Consider the following 14,310-nt stretch of genomic DNA (forward strand, 5'->3'; position numbering starts at 1 on the left):
TACCTCCTTTGCTGCTGCTAACCAATTCCTGCCTCAATCTGCCACTATTGAGAACATCTTACAATTCCTACTCTTGTTACACCGTGGGGGTCTCAAGCCTTCCTCCATTAAGGTATATATTACAGCCATCTCACATCACCGAGGATGCATTGGAGGTTTGTCCGAATTCTCCCACCAGCTCATACATCACTTTTTATGAGGAATACAAAACCTTCAACCTCCAATCCGATCAGTCATCCCAACGTGGAACCTCTCCATCGTCCTACAGGCTCTGACTAAACCTCCATTTGAACCCATGGCTACCGGCGCCCTTCGGCTACTCTCTTGGAAAACTGCTTTCCTGGTCACCATCACATCGGCGAGGAGGGCCAGTGAACTGTGTGCTCTGTGTGTTGACCCTCCATACCTCAATTTTCAGAAAGAGAAAGTAGTCCTCTACATGGACCCTACCTTTCTTCCTAAGGTAGGAGCACCCTTTAATCTTAATCAAGACATTGTTCTGCCAACATATTTTCCTGTGCCATCGACACCAATTGAGCGTTCCCTACATAATCTCAATGTACACAGGTCCCTGGCTTTTTATTGATCACGCACAGAGTCATTCAGGAAGACCAAATGCCTCTTTGTCAAATACTTAGAAAATGATAAAGGAGCACCAATAGGGACTCAAAGACCGTCAGAATGGCTCATGGAAACGATTGAACTTTCTTACTGTCTGGCCAAATTGGATTTTCCGGTTGCTTCAAAAGGACACTGTATGAGGGCTGCTGCCGCCTCTTCTGCTCTCTGTGCAGGCATTCCAGTTCACGACATCTGCAAAGCGGCCACATGGTCGACTCCATGCAGCTTCACGAGACACTACTGCTCAGACATCAGGGCCAGGCAGGACTGCTCCTTTGGCTGTGCCATCTTGTCAGCAGTTCTTCAGTGACGACACCGTCCCACCTCCAGGTGGGGTAAGCCTGTTAGTCACCCATATGTGTGTGATGCACAGAGACCACGATGAAGAAAGGCAGGTTGCTTACCTGTAACTGTCATTCTTCAAGTGGTCATCCGTGCATTCACACAACCCGCCCACCAGCCCCACTTCGGTGTTGGTGACTGGGTACATATCAGTTTTTCCCTCATGGTACCATGGCTTTCTACCTTGCTAGTCTCAGCTGGAAGCAAACAGGTAGTCTTCAGCTGGCTGGTGAAGGGGCAAGTACTCTGCCCATTTATACCAAGGTGGGGCACGGAGTTCCTGCCAAAACCATTAAGCTGTAAAATCTTCCCAGCAACAGGCACTGCGTGGGTGCAGCACCCATGTGTGTGTGAATGCACAAATGACCACTCAAAAAACAAGTTACAAGTAAGCAACCTGCATTTCTCTTTTTCAGTCTTGACAAGCGCAAGCTGGTGCAAACCCCTTGTAGCTGCTAGCAGCAAAAAACGGATGTGTATCATAACGTTGAAGTTTGCTGCCCCCTTGGAGCACCTGCGTTCACAGGGTTGGAAGGGTACTCAGGAGAGCAAGCAGGAGTGCTGGCCTAGGCTTTTGTCGTGCAGTGCATAACAAATGCTGCTCAGGTTTAAAATCCCAGAGTAATGTTCCTCATCTTAATCAGAGGTCTCTTTCTGTTAGGCTGCTCTGTCCACTATTGTTTCAAAGTAACCACAGAGCTTTGATTGCTGTGTCTTCTTTCCACAGTATGGTGTTGATTTTATGGCCCGTGATGCCCATGGAAATAGCGCGTTGGCCTATGCCAGACAAGCAGCAAGCCAAGAATGCATTGACATCCTCCTGCAGTATGGTTGTCCAGACGAGCGCTTTGTTCTCATGGCTACACCTAATTTGTCCAGGAAGAACACTAACAAGAACAACAGCAGTGCGAGGATGCCCACCATCATCTGAACAATTGGGTTCTTGTTTTCTGGCATTACTAACATGAACACCTCATATTACGCATAACTTTGACAGCAGAGTCTATAAAATATTCCATCTCCTTTTCTCTTCAGTCTTCACTTTCTCCAGGAGAAAAATTGCCTGGATATTGTAAAGAGACAAAAAAGAGAAAAGAGGACTGCAGGAACCATTTGTTTTAATCAAAAGATCTTGAATGATGAAACTGTAAAAGGGAGGGAAGACAAAGAGAGGTCATGGATTTACTAATGGTAACACATGACATGGGACCATTTGATTGGGCGTCTCTAGGCAGGGCTCTTACAAGTACCGCATGAGAGTTACTGGAGGGAGACAGCAGAGGGAAGAGGAGAAGGAATTGTAACTTTCCTTAACTGACAGTTAAGCACATTAGTACATTTCACCTCCACCAAACTGAACATTTGGATTTCATTCTCTTTTCCGAAGAGCTTGACGGCATAAATCAGAGGCAAGCACAGAGTTTGTCAGGTTTGAAGCTCCTATGATGGTATGTGTCAAATCAGTTGTAGCTAATCTGTCCAGGGAGAATACTGGCTTCATTACACTTGTATAGTTGAGTTCTTCCAGCATTACTGCTGTTTAATAGAACATGATTAGTCATCACGGAGAAAAAAGCATATTAGCTGAGGAGGTAGTTACATGGCACGCTTCGGTGATTGCTTGGATGTGATTGCAATATTCTTAGAAGCATCATATTATCTCAGACATGTTCTTTCAAGCCCTTGGAGCCCTCCTTTCTAAATTCACTGTCATAATTTAGTATCTGTTTAATTTTTCAGTCGAAAGAGAGGAAATCAGTTGCTGAGTGTTATTTGACTGCAGCCTCCTTGGTGTAAAAACAGAATGGAAAAAATAAATAAGAAAAGCTATGAAATGCAAAAAGGAATAATGAATACTGCTAAGGAAATGATATTTGAAGTACATTTATGAAAATAACTACATAAAAGGCTATTTTTCAGTCATGAAAAATACACTGTCACTTTGGCCAAGGTAACTGTGTTGAATTTTGGTCATTCTTGTGGTGCATTACCTAAGTTATATAGATTTTGTGTTGTGTCCTTAGGTTATATGTATATAAAAATCTATTAGAATTTTTAAACATTTATGCATATGCATTGATTTTTTCACAAAGCAAATACATTCTTTAATTTATAAACTGTAATTGATGCAAAATAACGTGCATGTAGTTAGGATCTAAGGGATCACATATTATAGTGATAGATCATGAAAACATTCCTAGCAAAAATAGGTTTTTATTCCTTTGATGAAGAGCATATCTGATGAAGGTTTTAGCACATGTTTACAGGAAATGTGCAGAGAAATATGGTTTGGAAGGACAGGTCGTTGTCTTCCAGAAGCACAAACAGCTCTTCATTTTATGTTTCATGCTGTTGTTGTGGAGAATGACTGGGAACCCTGTGCAGGGTGTTCCAGTATCGGACTATTCCATACATACCCAAAACATGGCCTGCCGTTCCTCTTTAAAATGAGCATGGCTTCTTGTTTTCCAATGTGGATCTCATGGCATGGGATGACTTCTGTGAGGGGACCTGTACTTAATTCTAGATGACAATTACTATTTCAGTTCTGTTAGCACTATGACTCTGAACTGAAAGGCACGACGAGGAAAAAGAGCATGTTGTAGAGGATTAACATTTCTTACAATTGAGCAGAAATAGAGTACAGGCTTCTTTTAAATCAGATGAATATACAGTCTCCAATAAGAGACTATACATTTCCCTGCTTTTAACAGTCCCATTGCTTGAGGCTGTTATGTTTCCCTTTAAGTAAAACTAATTGTAGAAAATACAACCTAGAAATGTTCTTTGTTTTGAAGGGAAGGGATAAAATGTGCCATTCCACCCAAAATCAGAGAAGCCTCAGTGCCACAGACAGGAATGTTTAACTGGTCAACTTACTCCCTTTTATTTGGCTGTGAGCAAAACAGACCTCTTTCCCTTTCATTGCAATTTCATGACATGCATGTACATTTGTACATATTCAAGCAAATAGTACTTTAAGAATAGCTTCCTCATTAGCACTTCTTATTTGACACTAGCTGTTGGCCCATGTCTTCATTTCATCCATGAACAGCCAAGTTTACACATTCATCAGAGCCTGGGGCAGCAGAACATCCACTATTTATGGGGAGTTGATGTGAAGGACTCCTTTACTGGGCAAGGGGCAATTTGCTTTCCTTTATCCTGGCAAGTTAGTAAAGCAAGGCTTCAGGAAAGGCATTTTAAGGGTACAGAAAGTAATTACTGTGTCTTGACTTCATTTGGGGTGCTTTCAAGCATGACCTTTGTGAAGTAGCTGCAACCTCACGTGGTGGATGCAGCTCATATCACCTTGTCCCGAGTTTCAGTAGATTGAATGCATCTTTCTTGTTGTGGCTATCTAACACCTTTGAAATGTAGGTCCAAAGCAGAAACGCTTTCTCAGCGCTACCCATTTCAGCTACCGTGCTTGTCTTCCAATATCACCCCCCCCCCCCACAAGTAACTATGTCTAAAATAATGGCAACCTTGTAATGATCACCTTGAGCTCTTGTAGCATGCAACAGTAAATGCTTTTGTAAGGGCAACAAAGCCATGTTCTGAACGGAATGTCAACATATCACCTAGCTACATTCCACCACGTTTACATATTTCATTTGCAAAGCTTTGTTCCTTGCAAGGAAGATTTGCAAGAGGGTAGTATCTTTTGGAAGTGAGTGTGTATCATTGAAAATGTGGTAGATTTTACAAGCCCAGGGTGTTAGCCTTTCACTGTAGCTAGAGCATTGGCATAATTGTGTTTGGACTAGCTGTTCTCCTTGACCTACTGACAGTGTCAATGCTTTAATAGATTGTGGGGTAATTTAACATTCTGAATGCAGATATTTTAAGGGATTTCTGCAGGGAAGCATCATATGCCTATCCATTTTGTAGCATTAAAAACATTAGGAAAAGGAAGTTCATCTTTAGGTTGTCTGAATCAGTGTGATGGTAGAAACCCAGGGATCTTTTCATACACATAATAATTTTATTTTCATATATATTTTAATGCTATATGTAATCACTTTTTGCTTCCTCCCTTCCATTAGGAGTGTGCACATGAGGGTGTTAACACTCATATTAAATACATACTGGTGTGTGTGGGTGCACGTGTGTGCATGTGTGTGTATATCCTAATATTGCTGAACGTTAGACATTTGCACAGCATTTACATATATGGTTTGCTGAAAGTAGTTTTAAAACTATTGTGCAGGAAGGGTTTTTGGAACTTTGATGTGAATCATATAGCAGTAGCAATCTCAGGCCTGTGTGAACCTCCAGTCTTTGCTAATGATTGCACAGTATGGCAAGTATGTTTGTTGCATAGACTAGCTGGTCATACTTTGAATCAAATATAGTCCTGCATATTATTCCGGATTCCTTCCTGAATTTACACATAGGAGAGCAGTAATCGATGTTTACCAAATATTTCCAATAGTTTTCATGGTTCATAAATTTGTCAGCTGTCCAGCAGGAATTTGATTGCAATTAGAAATGAGAATTCATTGACAAAAAGTACTTCTAGGAATGGATCTGTACTGAAATGCCTCTTGAGAGCATAAGAAGAAAAATACATTTTAAAAGAAAGCAGTAATTGTCTAACTATATATCTCTTTCTTAATTCACCTACCTCTGTGCCTTTGTTTCTTAGCTACCCTTCCTTCCTTTGTAAAACACAGCCTATTCACCAAAATGACTGAATCCTAGGAGTATATGTGCAAATTAAGATGCAATTAAAATATTGTCGATAAGAAATCGCAGTAGGGATCATCTGGAGAGCTAAATCATTCTCCTTGCTCAAAAATGAGTCTGTTGTGAATATTGTTAACGTCCTTCACTTAAATTAGATTCTTACCTTCCACTTTTAACCATTAAATGCAGAGCAATTGGCCTTTCTAATCACCAGTTGATGTTGCACTGTGGAAATCAGGTTGCCAGCTGTTGAAATAAAACATTGTGGTACCAGGTTGGGCTTGCCAGTGGTAGCCATACAGAAAATTTCATTCAGCTATAGTATATGCCTTTGGATAGGCATACAGTGCCTCATGCTGTCTGACCACACACCTATGCAACTGTCAGAAGAGATGAACTAACCTACAAGCAGAGTCCAAAACTCAATAAAGCAACAAGCAGCTTGTAAAATTGTATGCATACTTTGCATGGTGATGGCATTGAACATTCAAAAAACCTATTTTTCGGATTGAAACTGAGCATCAAAAATATTTACCCATTTGATTAAAGCTGAAACTACTGTCAAGGACTATGAGTGGCTCCATAGGAAAAAACTCTAAAATCTCCCATCTCCTTTCCTTTCATAAATGCATGTATGAACGTACAAGACCAAAACTGACTTTTGTTTCTCTCTCTGTCTTGTGCACGTGTACTATACACAGCAAGTTTGACCTGTCTCCTCTAACAAGGAGCATAGTACTATACAGCTGTGGCTGATCCCAGGCGGGCCAATGAATAGTTACCAGGCTGGCAGTGGGGACTCGCCCTCTGGAGGAAGAGCTGAGTGGCCCTGCTGGCAGCGTCACATCCCCAGACGGGCAGTGGCAATGGCGGTGCACTTCCTCTGCGCTGCCTCCCTGCCCCATGCCACGCCCAGCAGCTGCACCGCACTCACCATCCCTCTCGTGGGACGTGCGCAGCGTCCCAGCCGGCATCCAGAATGGCTCCATGGGAGCCACACAGTCATCGGGCTGCTTTCCTGGCTAGAACAGTTGGTGCAACCAGGAACTACGGCCAGGCACTACGGCCAACTCGAATGTCCTGTGCACAGGCTAGAGCTGCTCAGGCAAGCACACTTGTTCCTCTGCCTGCCCGTGATGCAAGCAAACAGTCTTTCTTTCTCCTCTTTCGTCGGTAGCCTGGAACCTAAATCCCTCCCCACCTTGTCAAGGTGGCCGGGAGGAAATGTGGTCCCATGGCAGCCCTATATGTAATGATAGCATGAATTCACATGTGCACCTTCAGAGGTGGCTAGAAAATCAAAGGATGTCTTTGGTCCAAACTGAATTACATGATGTCTGTTAACATTCAGGAGTCCAATCTTAAGTGTACGTTCCAGTTAAACAGAATTCTGTGTCAGCTCATAGCATCTCTCATGAGTTTAGCCATGTCCACGCATCTAATTCTATGGTCTCTGCTCCATACCTTATATATGTTCACTATAAAAGGATACTGAATAGCATAATGTAGCATGGGTTGTGAGGCCTATACTGACCTCCATTTTTCTGGCAAGCTTGCTTTTGCATATTTTAAAATGACTAGGAAAATGAAATATGGATATAATAAATGTCAAGCACAGATTTTGTTAGTAGAATTTATAACTACTGTCTTGTAGATCCATGTTTATTTGCTTTAGCTGTAACTGCTTGAGAATGCACATGTAAAGGACCAAACATTTGGTCATATTTTTGTGAAAGAAAATTATTACAATTCCATTTGCCAAATTTTATTTTTAAAGATCTTTAATGCCCCACCATTTCTTTTTTTCAACAGAAATAGGATAAGGAGAGACAATTTTCCTTTTTGCTTCTGTAGTCCAATATTTCTAGTATATTTTAGATTCTGTAATTTATACAATTATAATATCTATTGTGTGAAATAATACATACAATTATGTGAAATAATAACTTTTTAAATTACTAAGCTTAGTGCACAATCCTATGGCTTTCTGACATCTTTGAGGAAACCGCAGAATTTTTCAGTGTCCAAAGACAGGGCTTGACTTTGAAGGCTGAGTCCTCACCCTGCCACCTCAGAAGCAACCCAGAAAGAACTGCATTGGCTCCCCTCCACCCAGGTCACAACTGAGCCTCAGAGGGGAAAGGGTGGAAACTGCCAGAGGGAAGGGAGGAAAGGAGGCTCGGGTCATGGATTCGCCCCAATTCCAGTTGGTATCCTTGCCTCCCTTGCTCTCCATCACTGGGCCTACATCCAGACAACCAAAAGTGCCCCCCAAATAAAATGCAGGGCATGAGACCCAGTGATGACCAAAGTTGCAGCTGCTGCACCTTGCCACTTGTAATGAATGCGTATAAGTCTCCTAGTTTGGAGGGTTAAAAGCAATCTCTCACAAGGACAATAGGATTGTGCTCTTACTCTTTCAGATAATTCTTTCAGGTGAAGCTGTTTGAATAAATGGTGAGTCTGTGTTGTGAATGTTAGCTATTTACTTTGTATTAAACTATAGAAGAGCTGCTGAGGTGCTTCCACTTGAGAAAAACAATTCTTAACCTAAAATACAGGTATTTTTGCCAGTTCGGATATGTTTTAGCACTCCCTATACTCTTCAGCCTAGTCAAGTTGTGAGTCCTGGAGGAAATTTCCCAGAAAGGTGTATAATTTCCCTGCTGACCTGGTGTTTTTTGCCCTGCTCCAAATATTTTTGCACGTCGTGCCCTCCCCGTAACTTGCTGCTCTTGTGAGTATCTTGGCTCTCTTGAATCAGGTTACAGTACTGTGGATGAGTTCTGATAACAAGAATATTCCCTGTTGTCGTTGTTTTACTAGGCAGACTTGCTTAAGGTAGGAGATTTATTTATGTTCATTGTGAAAATCACTAATTTGTAGAGCCCCTTCCTCAACAGGCCTGTGTTCCAGACTAGCTTATAATACCAACATTCTGTTGCACTGCAAAGAGATGGTGCAGTTCCAGTATTCCCTTCTCACAGACATATGTTCAGTATAGTCATGTTAGAAAAGTGCTCACAAGGTTGTTCCCACAGCTGCCTCACCTGGTGATCTTTAGCACAGAGACCACATTGTAGAGCAAAGGTTCAGTAGAGCTACCCCACCCGGGAAGTACCAGCAACTACAGGGGTAACTCCACAGCCAGTTCAGGGAGCAAGCAAGTCCTCCAGGAAAGAGTGCTCATGTTTGTGCAGTGTTTGCTACATTTCGTGGAGACAGGGTGGGGGGTGGAAAACCAGCCTGAGGGGGTCCGGCATGGAACAAGTGGGGGATCTCTCCAATAATGGCTACAGAGTTTCTGATACACCAGCCAGTACGTATCTCCTCTTTCACATGTTTCTTCCCACTTCCAATTGTTCACAAATATACAGGATGTCTCTATAAAAAACTAGTAGGTTGTAACATCTATGTAGATCAAAATATATTCAGGTTTTTTGGTTATACATATAGTAAGACTAATTTGAACCTTATTCTTTCCTATTTGTCCTTACGAAGTGTTAGGGAAGGAAAAACCCAGTGTGAATGCCCAAAGGCTAAAGATGCGGAGATTTCTCACTCACGTGCGAATCTTATAAGCCATATATGGTATGTCAGACTCTCAATGGACACTTTAGGAGAAATTATGAAATATGGATGTCAAGGAAAGTGTGACATACTCACATCTTTAAAATGCAAAGTAGGGAAAATTAATGTCTGAAGCAGCCCTAAAACTTTAAAACTGGCCAGACCTAAAAACAGAAATGTAACTGAAGAAATACATGTTCATTTTTTAACCTCAAGGGATATACAGAACAGTAGGCCTTAATCATGCTTGAGAAAGGAGCTTGCAAAATTTTGAATATGCCATGGAATATAATTGGAGGGTAACACACGGATGGGTGCATCTGATGAAGTGGTTCTGGCCCATGAAAGCTTATGCCACTATATAGTACTTAGCTTTTGAGGCACTGCAAGACTCTTGGTTGTTTTTGCACAGATAGGTGCAGTTTATCACCTCTAATTTTAGATACCACAAATACCTTTATGTAACTCTGCAGCTGAAATCAGGTCTGCAGAGCTAAGCATTCAGATATACAGTAATAAACATATATGCACAAATCCAAAAGGATATGAAGTGGGTCTTTACAAGTATACATGAATGAATGTAAATAGTTCCACAGAAATGTGCGTGTTGCATGGATAAAGTAAGAAAGTTGAAGACTTTACTGTATATGAGTGTCTGATGAATATACGGAATTCCTGCTTAGAGCAGGAGGATAAAAGGCCAAATTAAATGTTACCCACGAGGGAGGACAAACATTTCCTTATGGTGTTTGTTTTTAATGTAATGCTACTGCAGGGGGCTCCAATGTAACTGAGCCCATGGGGAGAGAATATATAGCTATTTCCCCATAACCCTCTTTCCCCATTAAAAAAATCTCCCCATACGCTTTTCTCCCTGCAGGGGAAAAAGCTATGTAAACACAGTATCTTTCTTTTTGCAGTGAGTCAAGCACAAGGGGAGGGTGATTTTTTAGTAGTCAGATGACTGATCGGGAAAGAGTTAAATATCCTCTTCCCACTGCTGCTGCTGCTCCAAATTTGGGGACACTTGACAGGGCTGCATTAAAATCAAATAAGAGCCATCAGGAGATGCTTCAGGTCTACAGCACTGCATTTAGTTTGGCCTAGACAACATGCTTTGAGCATCACGGATTTTTTTAAAATATGAATGCATGACTTTCCTCTTTTTAAAAATAAGTTGTTGTTGCTGTTGTTGTTGTTGTTCTTCTTATTATTATTCCTACTACTACTATTACTATTATTATCCTATGCTGATAATGAACATGTCACAGCTCAAGTTATGCCATGTGTGTATACGACTCGCCAGCCCTGTGATCACTGTGATTTAATATATTTTAAGTCAACGTATGGCGCTTTTGTCCAGGAAGGTGGAGAAAATTGAAAATACAGGATGAGCAATGAATTGAGCAGGAGTTGATTTTTTTTTTCAATATAACACTCTCATTTTAACATTGCAACATTTAGCTAGATGGTTAATTTTGACTCTGGAACTGACAAACTGCTTTTCTGCAGTCAGTTTTTTGTTTTTTGTTTTTTTTTTATAAATGGCATTTCAGGTTTTACTGCCACTTGTACAGCATTTGTATATAGGGATTGCTGAGAAACACATGCTGAGCAGGGAGTTTACAAATTTAAAGTGATGATTGGGTAATTATTATCCTAAAACTTCCGCTACCTCTTCCTTTATGTGTTGTTCCTTCTATTGTAAAAATATATATATATATTATGTTGGAGGGGCTATACATATTAGTCTAAAGTGGCTGTTTTGGGCAGTCCATAATTGGTTTTTGTGTTGCTTGTTGAATTACATATTTCCCTTTTTGCCATCTGGTTGAAACTGGAGGAAAGCCACGAAAGCCACCAAGGTTGACTAGGTTTGCCAGCTCTTCATACTCAGACAAGACATATTGCAAAGCACAGCTGGTCAGTATTGTCTAAAATGCAAGCATCTGGTTGGATTTCACAGTAGCAGTTCATATATAAAATGAACCTCATTTTATTCTGCAGTACTACTAGTGAAGACAAATCGTAGAAGCCAGTGACACTACTCCAGCACCTGAAGGATGACAGTCCAAACCCTACAGCTTTATTTTCCAAAGCAGGCGATCCCAATCTGTTCTGTGTCTGGGATTACATGGGTTGCTTGGTCTTTAGCTAAAACCTTGTCCAGGACGTGATGGACTGTGTGGAGGCCTGCCTCTCATGTTCTTGGTGGTCAGAGCCATCTAAATACTGCCATCCAGTGTGTGGTGTTGAGGGGGAGCAGGTCAGTTGCCATCACTCCCACCTGTCCCAAGCGTCCAGTTTCTATCCTGCCCTTCTGGAGGTGACCATGCAACCTACTTGCTGAAACCTTTGATCTCCAAAGGACCAGGGATGGGGGCCCTCAGACCAGAGGCCAGTCCTGGCCTTCCTGGTGACCTCTCTCATCTACTCCTTCCCGCAAACACAACTCATTTTCCCAGCTTCTGTGCAGCATTTCCCTTACCCTTGAGGTGGCTTTCCTAAGGCCTAAATGCTGGCATTAAGTACTGTCAGCTAATATATGGAGGTAATATTTGTACTTCTGGCCCCAGTCCTTTCTGCTTCACCCCACCTGCCATTGGCACGCAGCCCCCGAAAGCTCAGATTCTGCATTTGGCCATGAGACTGGCAGAGGCTCCCTGTCGCTGCCAGAGAAGTATATATCTGGGTCCCATGAAGAGTATGTTCGTTTTTTTCCTAACTGTATTATAAAAGAAACAGGATAAGACATTATGAGTAAATCAATAGGTGGTTTTAAAAATCTTTCAGATCTCCTGCCAAAGCTCCCTATTTAGTTATGTTTCATGCATACCCATGCAAGACTTGACTGCTTGGCATAATCCTCGTGGGCTCCTGTGGAAGATAAGCACGTGCTTCCATTCTTTCCAGATTCAGTACTGAGCTGTAGCTTCAGACCCACAATCATGCAACCGACGTGATTACTGAAATTAGGACTAGCGTGTGATCTACTAGCATGATTGCAGGGTTTTATTAAAATAGGAGGTAATTGTCCAAACGTGTGTGGTGGTAGCGAGATAGCACATCAGATGTTATTTGATCCGATTTTTGCAGAGCATTTATATTTTATTTTACAAAACATTGTGTAATACTTAGTGACCTAGGAGTAAGGGAGCAGGGGATTTTCATGGAATGAGGTGGAAAATACCTAGCCAATGGCTTACTTTTTGTTTCTGTATATAATGTACAAATGATAATGACACAGCAGTGTGAAAATTTTAAAAAAGAGTTTTTTGAGTTTTTTATTACCTCATTCAACAAATTTGTTTTACAAAGACTCAATGACACCTTATTTATATTGTTTGTACTGTAATTAAAAATATTGATACATTTCACTTTGTGTATTGTTTCATATGATCCTGTTTGATTAAATATGTCCATGTATATTATGTTTCCCTCTTACTTTCCTTACCCTGGATTTTTTGTGTCAGCTGTACAGTATTCCTGAGTTTTTAAAATGTTGTAAAGTAATGCAAGGAGAGAGACAGTTCTATTGAACAGGTCTCTTTCTAATAAAGATAAGGAAACATGCTTGGTTCCCCTGCAGTTTTTCTCCTTTCACCTCTTGCCATAAAAGTAACTGCAGATATTTTCTTCCTCTTCTCCATAAGTGATAATACTGTGTCTATATGAAAGGAATATGCAGAGCACGTCTTCAACCAATGAGCCATGAACTGCCCGCTTTCTGCATATGTCTATGACAGCCCAAAGTCTGTTTTCAAGGTACCATCACACCCATGCAAATACACATGGTAGATGTTCATCAACATGTTTGTGTCATTAGCTTGTATACTGACATACCTAATCATCCTTCATTGTGGTCTCTGTCCCTCACATATTTGGGTGCTGCTCCTGCACAGGGCCACATTTGGGAAGATTCCTCTAGCTAAGCCTAGAAATTTGACAGGAGCCCTGCCCCCTTCCCTATTACATAAACAGGCAGGCTCCCACCATTTTCTTGGTTCAATTTCAACCATCATTTGCGGTGCCTCAGGATCTCTAGGTATACAATTACCTCAGACTTTTCCTCACAAGAACCTTTCTCGTGTTTCTTATGCCTTCTCGATCTTCAGGTCGCCCTTTTTCCAATCTTTTCACTCAAGTTCACTACCCCCTTTCTTCTTTGAAACCCCCCTTATATCTCTCACAAAAAGATTTAAACCGCCCCCCCACACACACACACACACTATTGTCTTCCTCATATCAATACATCTTGTCTTCCTTTCTCCTTCTGATGACTCTCAAGCCAGCGTTTCATAAGTGGGCCGAATGCAATGTCAAGATTCCTTCAAGCAATGGCCACTCATTATGCCTCCTCTGCTTGGAGGAGGAACATCATGTGGGCAAGTTTCCACACTGCCAGGGTTTCACCAAGCAGGCCTTTAAAAACAGGGCTGGTCATCTCAGGATGGAGATAAGGGAGCGTTCTCTAGGCACCACAAAGGATGGCACTAGCAGCGAGGGTGAAAGCCCCTCAACTTCAAAAGAGGCCACAAAAAAACCCTCTTCAACTGGTGCTATGGGCAAGTCAAAGCCGTCCTCGGCAGCCGGCAGCCTCAAAATTGTTGGCTACCTCTGATATGCCTAAGGGGAAGAGAAAGCACCTCGAGTCCAAGGGCCATAGGCAGGCTAAAAAGGCACAAAATCTTAAGCAACGCTCCTCTTCTGGCCATTCCGAGCATGAAGGCTCACCAAACCGCCCAACTGCTCTGACCACCTTGTCTGCTCCCACCACACTACCAACAAGCCTCTCCATCCTGCCCCGCAATTGCTCTGATTCAGTTGGACCACACTGGGATCCAACCTGACCAGGCAGCACCACCATAAGGAACGATTCACAATTTGCCTATTTGGTCTCCCACAGCTGCAACCTCTCCCGTTAATTCGGTGTACACCCCACACCATGGAATGAGCGTCGAACCAGTGCCTCACACACCCCATCCATTTGGTCCAACCTTGTCCAACCTGTTGCCAATGTCACCACCATTCTGTGCACAGCTTTGAACTGACAGCACAATTGTACGGGGGAACCCACGCTGAGGA

The 14,310-nt window shown here is 42.0% G+C and overlaps 1 protein-coding gene across 3 annotated transcripts in view; it reads left to right on the top strand.

The window, feature by feature from the left end:
• AGAP1 (ArfGAP with GTPase domain, ankyrin repeat and PH domain 1) overlaps positions 1–12,653 on the top strand; it is a 497,479-nt gene extending 484,826 nt beyond the window's left edge. For all 3 annotated transcript variants that reach the window (XM_044431796.1, XM_044431798.1, XM_044431797.1), the window contains one exon: positions 1,691–12,653. In XM_044431796.1, coding sequence (XP_044287731.1) covers positions 1,691–1,894 — 204 coding nt within the window. In that variant the 3' untranslated portion in view covers positions 1,895–12,653. The remainder of the gene's footprint in view (positions 1–1,690) is intronic.
• Positions 12,654–14,310: the final 1,657 nt, after the last annotated feature.

Source organism: Varanus komodoensis, unplaced genomic scaffold, assembly GCF_004798865.1.
Source record: "Varanus komodoensis strain SLA01 unplaced genomic scaffold, ASM479886v1 scaffold23, whole genome shotgun sequence".
Taxonomy (NCBI): Eukaryota; Metazoa; Chordata; class Lepidosauria; order Squamata; family Varanidae; genus Varanus; species Varanus komodoensis.